This window comes from Talaromyces marneffei, chromosome 3 (genome assembly GCF_009556855.1).
Source record: "Talaromyces marneffei chromosome 3, complete sequence".
Taxonomy (NCBI): domain Eukaryota; kingdom Fungi; phylum Ascomycota; class Eurotiomycetes; order Eurotiales; family Trichocomaceae; genus Talaromyces; species Talaromyces marneffei.
Window position 1 is genome coordinate 846,179 of NC_072350.1, and position 14,592 is coordinate 860,770.

Here is a 14,592-nt window from a genome sequence, read left to right on the forward strand (position 1 = left end):
AACTTCCGATTCCCTCAATATATTACCTATTCTACAACTAGACAAACGGATTTGAATTACATCCATAAACATATTTTTCCACTCGCAGTTCCACCAGCTACCCAATTCTTACTCCTGTGAAAGACTGCCACTGCAGGGACAGCTGTGATGTCCTCGCCGCCAAGTTGTGCTAACTGGTCGCCATTGGAAGTATAAATGTCAACGAAGCGGTTCATATTGGCAATGCAGAAGCGCTGGATTGCTGATTGCGGGTTTTGTTGCCAATGTGGTCGAAGGCTGTGTAGTACATATTAGCAATATTTCTTTGGAAGTAAAGGGGGTTAGGACGTACATTGTGACCCAACGACCTGTTTGGCAGTTGTGCCGCACCACAGTATCGGGCTTCATTTCTTCCTCGCTGAGTTGGTGGCCCGGTTCCCATGATACAATCCCTTTCTTTCCAAAATCGTATAATTTGATAGAATCATCGTATGATGAGGTGGCTATTTGGCCCACACTATTGAACGCCGCATGCGACACAGACAGTCTACTCTCATGCTCGCCAATGGGCTGTGGATTCGAATGAGACAATTTCCTTATATCCCATACTCGCATTGTGCGATCCAAGCTTGCAGTTGCAAATAATTGAGGATGCGATGGAAGTAAAGAGAAGCCGCCTATTTTCTTCTCGGAGAGCTGCCATTCCTGAACTGCCGAGGGCTTGTTAGGTGAGCGCAAGTCATAACGATTGAAAAGACCGCTGAGTGTTGTCCAATAGAGAGTGTTGGGATCGTCCAATGCCATATCAATGCTTGATACGGGTTCATCGGCGGCTCTTGATGCTGGGGCCCATTTTTCTTCAGATGTCATTTTTTCTAGGTCCAGTTCGCGGATGGAGCTATCGTAGCTTGCGGTATAGAGATGTGTCAGGTTTCGTGGTGGTATAACCATTGAGCTAATAGTGCGAGTATGTGGCTTGAGCGTTGTGATTGCTGGGTCAGGGTCATCGTAGTCCTCGTCATCTTCATCTATCTTTGGTCTTTTCTGCGATGCGTCAAGAACACCTAGATGGCCCATTTTATCACCAGCGAATATCAGGGGTTTTGCTTCGGATGGGTGAAATGTCATTGTATATATCCTTTCCGGTGTAATTTTGATACCTATGCAATTTTCGCATTAGCAACGTTTGATCTGATTCAGCAGCTCACTATACGTACGACCGGGCGTCCATTGATCCCACAGCTCTAATGAGCTCATTTCCTCCCTCAATGCCTTGAGATCCCCATCCTTCGTATTTTTAACATCCTCATCTCCAAATGTCCGCTCATAGGGCTTCGCAACACCCTTTGTAACCACATCAATCCCGATGAGAGCATCACCCCTCAATTTCTGCCCAGAGACAAGCATATTATCAAGCGTAAAGAAATCAGATTTCCGTAATCTCTTCTCTCGCTCAATTTTCTGCGCTTGTTCAAAAGCTTCATCTGCTTTTCGCTTTGCGACTTCGCTATCTGCCTGAATGCCTCGTAGGCGGGATGACATGCGCCGCACGATTGGGGCTTCATCTTCTTTTTTCACGCGAGGGGCGGGCTTCTTTTTCGGTCGTGAAGTGGCTTCCTTGCCGCTAGGTTTGGGCAATACTTTTGCGAAGAGACCGGATGATTGTGCTCCCAAGGTGAGTTTTTTCAGAAGCGCATCCCGTTCGGCGATGTTTGCGAGTCGTTGTTTCTCGAATTCGGAGAGTTCTTCTACCTGTGGGCGCGGCATGGTGAATTTTGCATCTATATCAGTATGGAGTGAGAGTGTGTGCGATTATTCGATAAAATAGCAGGTGTTTCGTCTGATTCGCAGTCTAGTCCACCTGGGCAGTTCAGATCAGATCAAAGAATATTAGACGCGTAAAGTAAAACGGGGGAGGCGCGTTTGCACGTGACAACTTTAAGTACTTTTGGCATCGTGACATCACCTTTCAAGATCAACCTTTTCTGATTTAGCATAATTCTCATGTATGATCATAGTTAGTTCTTTAGAGCTCACTATATGATCAGAAATGCTGCTGGGAGGATTGATAGCAAGTCAGTATTACGGTCAATGGACAGCAGACGCAATGAAATACTGGGAATTTCATATTGAGTTTAGCCCATGGTACAGAAAAAATGTCAAGTACACATTGTATCAATACAGCCTTCTTTGTAGATACTCTAGATCTTCAATCCCCAGCTTCGTCCTAGACCAACAACTGTTCCAGCCATGAATCCCATGTACGACCTCACATCACTGACTTTCTGCCCAATATATTGGCTATCCTCAAATCGTCGCTCAACAAACTTCTCCGTAGAAGCGAATCCAGGACTAGTGTCTTGTGTCATGACAACTTCTGCGCTTGCATAGACTGCTGAGAGTGAAAGACGTTTCGTGTACCACGAGCTGTCTACCGAAGTATCATCGGCGAGGTATAGTATATCAGACGAAAGCGAGTGTAATTCGGAGAGGGAAAGAGGGATATTTCCTAATAATGACATGCGCGCAAGTGCCTGCAGATATATGATAAGCTGTTAGCATGATCTGCATCATCTACGACCAAAGAAATACCACAGAGCTTGGACTTACGTCCTGCCAGCGATGAATGATCGGGCTGTTCATTCTCAATCGCTCAATAACGAGAGTCTTGATCTTCTCATCGACGCTCATTTGCTTTCCCTCAAATAATCCGTTTTGCACCTTTGCCCGTAGCAACCCACGTCTGCTTGCCAGCCAGTAGAGGACGAGATCCATCTCTTGTCTTGTGAATAGTTGTATCGATACGTCGAGGAATCCCATGTCCCGAGCACCCATAATCAGAGAATATTTTGTGAATCCATGCTCGGGGATGTGCTCTAGGGCAGCTGCGAGGATCGTAGATTGAGAATTGGTATACTCGTGAGTAGGGAGAGGCGCATGAAAACGTGAATGGTAAGAGCGAGTTACGGAGGGTAGCGGCACCGCTGATCGAGTGCTCATGCGATCGCATCTAGTGTGCCGACGAGTACTTTGGATTTGCCGTGTGCTAATAAATCTGTTTGATGATCGAGTAGCCATGGCTTTTGGCAATGGCACCCACGTGTTTGGTGTTGTAAGGATCGGTTTGGCACCTGGCCGACAACCACAAATAGCAGCCATTTTGTGATATTGGCTCTGTAAAATACAAATTCGGAGTGATACCCGCCAAACTGAATCTTCTGAATTGATTGAGTAGCGAAGCTTGCAGGTTGATCCAGAACAATAGTTTCGGAAGGTGAAGAAGGAGAAAGTTACTGTAGAGCTCTCCGAAATTGTCATTGGACGTGAAGGCCTGTGGATCCCCGGGCGGATCTGGCTTCGTACATCCGGATTATCAAACGCATTTGTTGAGTAACTAACTTAGTTAACTAAGTGATCAATATCAATGCATTTCAAATATTCATAAGGATCATTGCAAATAGACTTCTTCGTTTCATGATACAAAAATTCTACATAATCTCGAAATTTGGCAGATTTTTGAAGCCCAGATGCGTATCGATGAGAAACCCAGGAATCGAAGAAAGAATTTGGGGGAATGGGCATTCTAGAATCAAGCTTATAGTGTAACTATGTGAAGCATTATAGGAATATAACATACGTACTACCGTTCAAACTTGTAGACCCGTTCGTCTTAGTGACACGGGGCATGATTTTCAATCTGAGGGATTCCCAAAACTCCAGGCCTCAACAATCCACCATCAATGGTAGGGGTTTACATGAAAATACCGACGAAAAAAAGTACGAGGTTGAGTCAGCATGTTGATACTGTGTCGCCCGGCAGATCCCCTCGATACACGAGAAGCACATACATCAGGGACTTTCAATTCGGAGAAGACCAAGAGAAATCATACGCTAGGTGTGGCCAAAGAACCAACTGCACAGTTTCCATCTTGTCTAAATGAGTCATGAAAACTCTCCGGTCTGACAATTGGTAGGTCAGCAGCACATGCAGACGGTGCAGGTTCATCCCCTAATGCACTACAAGGAGGGTAGTTATTGGATGAGCCAACGGCACAGCAAATGCATTTGGCCCCGGCGAGTTACCGCCAGAAGGATAAAATGCATCTGCTGTCAAGGAATAATGCGAGACCAAAGGACGTGGAAATAAGTTGTCGACGGGTCGATTCGAGGCCGTTTATTCTCGTAAAAGAGGTTGAACCGTTGAAGCAAATCATTGGAGAAAGCGGCCACACTCAACATCGAAGAGGCTGCAGATCGACTTCTCAACTGGCTAAAAAGGCACTGCATCAGCTGCTCACACAAACCACAAGGATTGATATTGATAAATCCTACTTTTGCCTGGAGCAGCTGTAGCGGGACTATTTGAAACAGCCCGTCATGGGACTCGCCCCCCTAATTCTTGTTTCCAGCTATAAACACTGCTTCCGAGGGCAGGCCGTACCTTCCTAGAGTGTTGTACAAGGTAATTTGCATATTGAGTATTGCATTCAATGATACGCTCTCCGATAGGACGAACTAGGTCGGTGGTTGGAAGACTTCGCGATCCGAGGTTTGCTATAAGGATTGATTCTCTCGCAATAGAGCATACGGGGTGTGCAGTGCATTCCGTGCTCTCGTTTGCAGTTGACTGGCTGAGATTCCGTTCAACTTCCCCACTAGACTCCGCAAGAGGCATTCGCGACACCGCAGATGTTATCCGAACCACGACCGTCACGTATGGCTTCATTCAAGGATGTTGTAGATGGCTCAACATTGACAGGGGTGTTCATTAACGGCAACAATGTTCAGGTATATCCATAGATCACCGAATCCGTTCTCTCAGAAAAATGCGTTCCAGGCAGGCGACGAGGTCGCAATGGCTCTTTCCTTTGAATGATACACTAAGTAATCACCGTAGTCGACGTTGGGATTAGTTGGTTACCCCGCGTTACCTTCTGATGCCAAATGAAACACGTTCAATGTCCAGAAGGCAGTATGTACTCTTGTATTACGGCGTAACGGAGAATTATGATCTGGTATGGCAGCCTGAGGATTCAGGAAGCAAAGTGCCTTGGCCCGCCAAGACGGGCTCCTTCCCGATCAGCGAAAGAAGCAAGTTGGCAACCAACATTGATGATTTCATTTTCATTCTCCATCTTCAACATTGGAATTCTTCTACCCTGCCAACAATCAAGCATCGTCGACTTGTCACTCAGCAGGGAAACGAAGAACCATTCTCCGCGAGACTTGCTTTAGGTCAGTGGATATCCCTCATCGATTCATGCGTGCTTTCAACTGCTTCTCGGCTTGCTGTGGCCTCTCGGACGTCGCAGCGAGGTGAAACAGACCTACTGCTGCGTACAACGCGTCAACCCATACGCGCTGAGCTGAAACGCTGCATCTGGCTAAATTAATTTTGATTATTCCTTTTTTTTCTTTTCTTTTGGCCGGATTCATCAACCAATCCATACAAGGCCCCTCCTTTTGCTCCCACACCCCCCTTCTACACCAAATCGGTCGGTCAATGGGCCGAACTTGCAGCAGCTAATCAAAAACCGCTCTCATTGTTGCAGCTGCTGCCAAGGGCTCCTGGTTTATTGTCTCTCACCTAAGCTTCCGTCATTGACCCTGAGCCTGTGTTGTGATTGATTTACGTCTTTCATCCACCCCCCCCCCCCGTCTCTTGTCCCCATTGCTCATTCTCGTTTCTCCTACACTACATGACCACATCTATCGCCCATCTGTCCGTACCAGTCTCCTCTGGGTAGTGCAAGCGTTCCCACTGTCATGCTGCCTGCTGTGTCCAAGTACCTATCAACTAACAGCTTTCAGCGCCTGTCAAAAGTTGGTCTTACTTCCCGGTCTTACACTCTATTCGCCTGAGATCCCTGTCCACAAAGACCGTTCCTTGACGTCTAGGACGTACAAGCGCTCCGTCGGCTTCGTGTTTCGCCCACTCAAGTGTCTTGCTCATCAGTCGCTCACTCCCACCGTGCAGCGCAGCCTTCCTGCGCTTCCCACCTTACCTTTTACAATACCAACTCGAACGGAGACCGCCAATTATTGCATTCATTAATCATGGGTAGGCTATTCCCTTCTTACTTCCACATTGCATCACCTCTGTCCTGCCTGATCAACATCTTCTTTTCTTCTTCTATTTTTCTGTTTCTGTCTCGAGGAGATTTGTGACAATATCTCGGTCATTTTTGATTTGTGTTCCTTTCCGCCCTTCCGACGTGCCATCCCCTCGTCCAGGTAACACCTCTCATAAACTCACTCCGAGTGATCACCGATCGTTCCCCTCTCCCTTCCCCTCCCCCGATATAGCCGGCTGATCTAGCCCACCTCCAACCCGCGCTGCCTGTCTTGGCTTCTGTACATGCAGTTCAAAAAATCACCAACAAGGCGATTATCTCAGCATTGGCTGTCGGTACCTGTTGAGTGATGCCAATTTGATCTTTTGCGAACCCACCCATTGTTCAACTTACACATCACTTCTCCATGCCATCATCGTTTACTTCCATTTATTAACCGTCTTCTTTCCTGCACAACATTTATACTTGATAACTCGTGTGTGCTAACGCTTCAGTCATAACAGCTGACGTATACCGACCGAATCAAGTGAGTAACTTGCGATCTCTTTTTGTATCTCCCACCGCATATTTCTAGGTCTCGGCGTGTGTCGCAAGATAATCCTGTTATCTATCCTACTATCTGTGCAGCTCTTTTCAGGATTGGCGACTCCCAGCGCAGTACTGACTTGCTGCCCTAATCGTATCGCGGACAATATTCCTCGCTTCTGAAACGCACAATTTTTCTCTTGTCCCTTGTCTGAACTTGGGGGTCACGACTCTTTCCTACGCACTATCTAATCGTCGTTTTACCCTTGGGAATCGCACTGACCGTACACAGCGCGACAGGACTCGTTCTCCTCGTGGTGACCGTGGTCGTCGTTCCCGAAGTCCTCGCCGGTCTCGTCGTTCATACTCTCGCAGTCGCTCTCCGAGCCGTGAAGATTATCATCGTAGCGAGCGCAGAGACAGATCGCCCATGAGCGGTGCCGGTGGTGCTTCTGGAGGACACGCGGGCTCTACCTACGGTGGGCGAGGAGGTCCACCATCCGGAAGATCGTTTGAGGATCGTTCAGTGGCCCGAGAGCATATGATGCAGTCTGTTCGAGACTCTTCCCAGCAAGACCGTCGTGTCTATGTTGGCAATCTTTCATACGATGTGAAATGGCATCATTTGAAAGACTTCATGAGACAGGGTAAGTGCTATTGTTTGCTGGATGTGCTGTCGAGCATGGCTAATTACATTCGATGACCCACAGCTGGAGAAGTTCTCTTTGCCGATGTTTTATTACTTCCGAATGGAATGTCCAAGGTGGGCGCCAACACGTAGAAATGGCTGGTTCTTTTTTGGTTTTCTTTTTTGGTTACTTTGATGGACTGTTGGGTTGACGGGTTGGGACACGGCTGTCCGGTGTTTGTAGGGCTGCGGGTGAGTTATTAGCATACTTGACTATTTCAGCATCAGAACGTGTGGCTAATGCGCGACTAATAGGATTGTGGAATATGCAACGAGGGAGCAAGCTCAGCATGCAGTGAATACTCTCAGCAACCAGAACCTCATGGGACGACTCGTTTACGTTCGCGAGGTAATTGCCTTCATCAAATTATTGAGACCGAAATCTTGAAGCTAATTCCGGTATCGAATCGTAGGACCGCGAAGCCGAACCTCGCTTTGCCGGGCAACAGAGAGATGCCGGTGCCGGTAGAGGTGGCCCCGGAGGTGCCGGTGGAGCTGCAGGTCGACAGATCTATATTACCAATGTTTGTCCCATCCCCTTTGAAATATTTTTGCTTTGCCTTTTAAACAATGATTGGGGTGTTTTGACATAAAACGTCTTATTTCTAGCTTCCTTTTAACGTCGGTTGGCAAGACTTGAAGGATCTTTTCCGTCAAGCTGGTAAGTGCGAGCTGTTTGACATCCTCCACTTTGTAGTATATGTCTTGAAATCAAAGTCAGAATTGACCAGAGGATCTTTGCAGCTCAACAAGGCGCCGTTATTCGAGCTGATGTCCTAAGTGACCCAAGCGGACGCCCCAAGGGTACTGGTATTGTTGTCTTCGAGTCCGCCGATGATGCCCGAGTTGCTATCCAGCAGTTCAATGGCTATGATTGGCAAGGACGAATCCTTGAGGTTCGTGAAGATCGGTATGCCGGTGGTGGAGCCGGTGGTGGAGGTGGCTTTGGCGGTGGCTTTGCCGGCGGTCGCGGCGGATTCGGAGGTGGTTTCGGTGGCCGTGGTGGTGGCTTTGGCGGTCGCGGCAGTTTTGGTGGACGAGGTGGATTCGGAGGACCAGGCAGCTATGGTGGAAGAGGCGGATTTGGCGGCGGCGGCGGTGGTAACTATGGCGGCGGTTTCGACTCTGCTCCTGCCCCTCCACCCGGGCCTCCTAACCCTTTCACTGACTACGCTACCTCTGGTGGTGATAAGAGCGCTGTGATCTACGTCCGCAATGTGAGTTCTGTCGGCTAGAGCAGATTTAGGCAAGATGCGTTGCTAACAAGATCTCTATTAGCTTCCCTGGTCGACTTGTAATGAAGACTTGGTCGATTTGTTCACCACGATTGGCAAGGTTGAGCGTGCAGAAATTCAGTATGAGGGTAATGGCCGCTCTCGCGGAACTGGCGTGGTTGAATTTGATAGTCCTGAGACCGCCGAGACCGCAATCTGTAAGTACAAGAAGCTGCTTCGCTTGCCGTCGATGGCGATGAGAAGTATACTGACTGATTTCTGTAGCCAAATTCACCGGTTATCAATACGGCGGTCGTCCTTTGGGAATCACATTTGTCCGATATGTTCATCCTCCTGGATCAGGCGAGGCTGGGGACCTGGGCGACGAATCAGCCGGGATCACCCAGGACCAGATCATGTAACTTAAACTTCTCACGGATGTGTTGATATGGTCTCCTTTTTCTTTCAACCTCGCTTTCTTCTTCTTAGAAGCAGGCAATTGGATCACATTGCAATTCTCCTGGCTATTGACGTGAAATGGAGTGTTGGTAGTGTGAACTTGACTATCTCGCAATATTTCCTCCTTTTACCTGTTTCGGCACCTTTGTCTATCTTTGCTTCAACCGTTTTTTTACACTCTCGTCACGTTTCAAAGTTCGTTTTGCTCAAGAGAAAATTCCCAAGGTCGCAATGTACAAAATCATGGTGTATTGCGCGTGTGTACGATATGATTACCCCAAAGTACGCCTGAATTTGACTCATTTTTTCCTTCATGCTTGAGAGCCGGAATAGATACGCTAAACTTAATCGGGATGAGATTAGGGCTATGATCATGATTGGCACTCTCTTTTGACTCCAGACGACATCTGGACTCTATCGGACTCTTGTTTAGTTGGCTATGACCTGGCTTGCCCATGGTGTGTCGACACACTTCGGGCAAGACCGAGATGGATACCCATCTTCCTTGTCAGCTGCCAACAGACCGACCTCCTCAAAGGAACTAGCTGTCGATATAATTGCCCGGTTGGTGTAAGTTTGCAAAATATGTGAGGAACAACCTCGGGAGTCTGTCATCATCATCAAATACTGGCTTCTCTCATGTTACAGGGTTTAGACACAACTTTGGAAATATCCACCGTATACGGTGGAAATAGAGAAGTCTTCTGTCATGGCGTTCGCCGTTGGTTCAGGGGATGAGTGGTCTCGCACACTGGGCATATAACTTGGTCATATATATATATGGACGATTCATACATATGTCTCATGACTGTTTTCACCCCATTAATCTTAGACAGAAGATATGCCTACCTCGCTTCGTGACTACACATATGTCATCCAACTCGCCAACTTGTTCGCTGACTCAAGGTTTTATTAATATTGTTCCGATTCTAGTCCGGATGGCTTTGACCAAAAGATGATTGTCCGAGAACTGATGCTTCTATTTTCTGCTGTACTGCTTGACTACCTAGTTAATGCAGAGTACTATATATTCGAATTTCCTAGTATGACGGTTCCAGGTCGACGTGTTGCAGCTTAAATCTTTTTGGAAGGACCAAGGAATAGCTAAAAGATTGATTTGGTCCATCTCACCTATCTCGACTGAAGCTAGACATTCCAACTCTGAACACCAATGGCTTCTGTACTTCACTGACTCTTGTTACTTAGTCAAGTTACAATAGAGTCAGAGTATATGATAAAATCTATAGGAGATGGCTATTTTGACTCACGAGATGGACTATAATGAGGCTCAACTACACTATAGTTCCCTTGATGTCTTCTTCGACATTATCTATTGTGTTCTCCACGGGATTGCACTATTGCATTATAATTTCTAAAGTGCGATTGTCAAGCGTTCCCTATCAATCGAAAAACCTAGGCATACGATCACATCTACTTCGGTTATCTCGGACTTTCCATTTCTTCTCTCTATCATTCTTCTTTTCTTTGGTTATTTAGCTATATACCCCAGGTATTTTTCTTCATTCTGCTTCTTGGTGTTGTTAGCTAGATAATCTCCGCTTATATCAATTGATTCTTTGTGGAAGGTTATACATTAGGTATCATCCCGAGGCCCTTTTTCATAAGCACCTAGTCAACTTCTCAATCTTTATTCTCATTCTTTTGATCGACCGTCCGATTGCTATATACTCCGACCCCCCTAATGTAAGTAATTGTTGGAATATTAGTAAACACAAAATGTCAAAGCAATTTGACGCTCCATAATGACCATACCGGTTTTTGAGGACTTCGATGTACCGGATATGTTGAGTAAAGTTGCAGACTTCCTGATTCGGCAGATTTTCAAATAATATGTAAAGAGCCTACTCAACATAAACATACACGGCTTCAAATTCCATCAAACTTTGAAAGATTGAAGATATACGCACAGGTTTTCGTATCCATTACAAAGTCTCATTAGCCTCCATTGGTGCTCTACCTCTATTCAAGGCTCCAAATTCAATACCAAGGGCTGCTCAAAATGCGCACACTACCTAATGCTAGCCTAATTCAATAACATACCTCGTGCGCGATGCTCATTGATTAGGCGAGTTCCAGCTTCTCAGATCAAGACTATCTATGTCGACATGTGTACTGGTTCCTCGCGGTGAGTCTGCGATGATTCAATTAAATGCAATCATCAAGACAGGATAATAGACGTTCATGATATTTATATAACGACTTGAAATCATTGATATATACAAAACCATTCCACCGGGAACATAATATAAAGACAACCCAAAGAGCGAAGTGTACCAATGAAGAAGAAATTGCTATATGTAGGAGAAAGAAGATCAATGTCGACGGGTCATAAAATGAGGTATCAAAGGGTAACTAGCATCAGTTGAGGTCATCAATTCCAAGCAGGGGAAATAAATCGACAGAACACAGTATGTGACATTAGGAAGCGTAATGACAGCGTGCAAGAGACACCCAAGGAGTTGCAATGGGATTCCCGATAACATTGTTCGTCGGAAGGGTATATGTTAACGAATAGAAGTGAATTAGTGACTGCTAGTTTTCGAAAGTTTGGCCTAGCCCGTCATCTGGCGAGGATATCTTCCAGGCATTTTGAGCATGTCAATTGTCGAGGGGCTCTCCTTTGATTGAGCGGATGCCATGCCGTTGGTATTGTCGGTTAGTGGAGAAGTTGCTTCAGTGGTTGGGGTCGAAGCCAGCAGCGAATACGTGGAGTGGGTCTGTCGGGATCTTTGGGACTCCTGTCTATTGAGTGACGGAGCATTCACACCTGTCTGCCCCCCAGAAGCAGAAATGGTACCGTTTGTCGGAGCTTGAGGTACATTTTCAGGAGCCCATTCGCGTCTGTCAGTGGTGGGTTCACTAGCGACAACGATAGGAGCCTGTGAAGCGGACGTGACAGGCTGCTGGTGGTTGATTTGCTCTTGTGTATGGTCTGGGTACTGGTCGGCGGTAGTTGAGGCTTCTATCCACGTTCCATAGGTTTCATGATTTACGCCTGCTGGTCGATAAGGCAACTGATTAATTTCCTGGGGTGGTTGTTGACTCGTTTCGTATGGAACACCAGACCCTGAGAGGGACACGGCATCGGCTAAAGCTTCTCGGGCACCAGAGCTCTCTCCACTAGAAAGTGACATGGTTGCCTGTAAGTGACGGTCGATCTGTACATCACTTGGGAAACGCCCACCTGGTTGTGGGCGCTGGGCCGGAGTCTCTCCTTTTACTGGAGAGGCTCTTCGAAGGACAGCAGACTGGCTCGAATAGGGAGTCTGATCTGCTTCATCTTCATCCATAACCCCGTCACTACTGATAGAACCTGGCCGAATGCTACGTCCGCTTAGACTTCGAACGTGGTTCCTGACAAATGCATTTCGAGCCTCGCCAGTTTTCTCACTCAAAGACGCGATATCATCAAACCATGCCATCATTGTGTCATAAGACTCAGCCCGGAAGACCCAGGCATGGCCGCGGTGCATGGCGCCTGTTTGTCTTCCTTTGAGCATGAATTTATGGGAGGAAGAGTCGGGTTGCGAGTGAGAACCCAGTTTCTGTTCCGGAAGGTAGAGAGACATGACAGGTGTCTGGAAGGCCACTCGATCGGCCGACTTGAATTCGTGAAGGTGTGTTGGTGACAAAACATACCTATTTAACGATTAGCATGAGACCATAAGGTTGAGGGTAATGCAACAAATGGATAGGACAGACCATCCAGGGGTATAACTTTTCAGGTATTTGCTCTTGCGCTCGAGCATGCCCGACCGGACCTCGGCGGCAGCTGGATGGTCCCTGCCGGGATAAGTGATATTCTCAAAGCTGCGGATAGGTATTCTAGGATCAACAAGATGTTCGCTTTCTGTAATGAAGTTGTTCCATTCATGATCTTTGGGCATGGAGATGGGACCGGCTCGAAGCTTCTCTACAGCATCCAAGGCAACATCTGCCTCGCGTTTCAGGATACTAGCATAGGCATTATATGCTTTCTGTATCTCGCCGACTACGATTGCCTCAAGTTCACGACCGGAATTTTCGAGATTCAAATATGCCTGCCCAGAATTAGTCACAACCTTGAAGTGAACTAGCGATATAGGGAGACTTGCTCTGTGAAGGTAGTTCTCCTCCTCGATCTGTTTATCGATCTGTTTGTCCACTTGCAATCGAAGAATGAAAGGATCATGCCTGCCCGAGGTAGCTGAAGGATCAACATCAACAAGACCTAGGCTTTCCTGTAGATTTCGGACAGCCTTCCGCGTGCTGTCGACTTCTTTATCTACGCTGTTCTTGAAGTCTCCAGAGAGACTTTTAATTTCTTTGGTCTTCTGTTGCAGGTCGCTTCTAAGGCCGGTCAATTGAAGGATCACTTCACTTTCAACTTCTTTAGCCTTGTTGGCTTCAATAAGACCTTGCTTATGGTAATCACGTAGAATTTCCGTTGCATCTCCCAGGCCACCGGAGTCGAGAAAGGTTGACGGTAAGGACGTGTTGTTCAGGATATTACCCGCCGAAAGGAGTAGCTTTGCTCTGGTTTCGTATGATTTCTGTATATCTTTGAAAAAGATAAGGAGGTCCTTGAGTACCTTTCGCCAAGCTGGAACAAAAGTCAATGCAAGTTCAGAAGATGATAAATATGTTTTACGAACCTTGAAAACGATTTGCGAGCTCTTCCGTTGGGCTACCAGTCGTCGGAATTGGCACGTAGAAAGCACTATTGGGATCGTCGCTACCATACTTCTCCCTCTCTCCGAGGTTGAGGCTCCTTACGCTGCCAGCGCGAAGACTGCGCCTGCTACTGCTTCGCTTCAAGCCTCCTTTCCGACTCAGCGATGCCTTTTTCTTCAAAGTGCCGCTTCTTGACGGCGCGATGCTATTGTGCGACATTTGCGATTCGCTCCTTTGCAAACTAGTTCCTCCGTTTGTACCATCCATCATTATGGAACTGCCTCGCTGGGACAGGTCAATCTCTTCGTTGAAACGTGACGGGTAAGCCGACTGCGACGGGTTTATTCCTAGAGTTGGCTGTGCGACAGAGAAGTCAGAGGGTACAATTGAATTTGCGATATAAGAGGCCGGTCGAGAATCCGCAGACATGCCGTAACCGCGACTGAATTGAGTTGGGTCATTGGGATACGGAATGTTGCCGTAGCCTTCATGAGGCGGTGACTGTGGCATGGTCATCGTATCCCACAATGTTCCGGGCGGAACTGCGAGGATGGGAGATGTCTGACAATTGACGTGTACGGTCAAGCGTTATCGTTGGATAGGTTGAGATAACAGCTCAATGAAGCTGAGGAGATGATGGCGGTCTTAGGAGCGTTTAACAGGCCAGCTGTATGAACATGAAGCCGGTAGAGTGGCAGATACGGTACGGTACAATCACACGTTTTGGCCAAGCGGACTTGAATCGATCGATTGTTAAAGGAATGGCAGATTGGAAGCCGTTTGAACATCGAGGAGCGTGAATGGTAAGACACAAGGAAAGAAAAGACGAGAAGTTGAAGTAATGATCATATAATATGGATGGAGCAGTAGTCCGACTCAGAGTCCAACCAGGCAGGCAGGCTACGATCGCAGTTGCCAGTTGCACGGGTGACGGATGCGGATGACGTCGACTCTCGTCTGGTCGCTCGGGCAGGAACCT

The 14,592-nt window shown here is 47.1% G+C and overlaps 4 protein-coding genes across 4 annotated transcripts; 1 reads left to right on the top strand and 3 right to left on the bottom strand.

Annotated features, from left to right (window-relative positions):
* Positions 1-56: 56 nt before the first annotated feature.
* Positions 57-1,746, bottom strand: EYB26_004053 (uncharacterized protein; the record flags this gene model as incomplete). Its single annotated transcript, XM_054263347.1, has 3 exons — positions 57-276; positions 332-1,139; positions 1,197-1,746. The coding sequence occupies 3 exons, from the start codon at positions 1,744-1,746 to the stop codon at positions 57-59; spliced, it is 1,578 nt and encodes a 525-aa protein (XP_054119322.1).
* A 434-nt stretch (positions 1,747-2,180) lies between these two features.
* On the bottom strand, positions 2,181-3,138 carry EYB26_004054 (uncharacterized protein; the record flags this gene model as incomplete). Its single annotated transcript, XM_054263348.1, has 2 exons — positions 2,181-2,513; positions 2,590-3,138. The coding sequence occupies 2 exons, from the start codon at positions 3,136-3,138 to the stop codon at positions 2,181-2,183; spliced, it is 882 nt and encodes a 293-aa protein (XP_054119323.1).
* Positions 3,139-6,036: 2,898 nt separating this feature from the next.
* EYB26_004055 (uncharacterized protein) lies at positions 6,037-8,902 on the top strand (the record flags this gene model as incomplete). The annotated part of the gene is made up of 11 exons (XM_054263349.1): positions 6,037-6,040; positions 6,557-6,579; positions 6,871-7,225; positions 7,289-7,341; positions 7,451-7,458; positions 7,522-7,615; positions 7,680-7,790; positions 7,876-7,927; positions 8,011-8,483; positions 8,545-8,698; positions 8,766-8,902. The coding sequence occupies 11 exons, from the start codon at positions 6,037-6,039 to the stop codon at positions 8,900-8,902; spliced, it is 1,464 nt and encodes a 487-aa protein (XP_054119324.1).
* A 2,610-nt stretch (positions 8,903-11,512) lies between these two features.
* On the bottom strand, positions 11,513-14,123 carry EYB26_004056 (uncharacterized protein; the record flags this gene model as incomplete). The annotated part of the gene is made up of 4 exons (XM_054263350.1): positions 11,513-12,599; positions 12,663-13,000; positions 13,055-13,542; positions 13,595-14,123. 4 exons carry the CDS (start codon positions 14,121-14,123, stop codon positions 11,513-11,515), a joined length of 2,442 nt encoding a protein of 813 aa, XP_054119325.1.
* Positions 14,124-14,592: the final 469 nt, after the last annotated feature.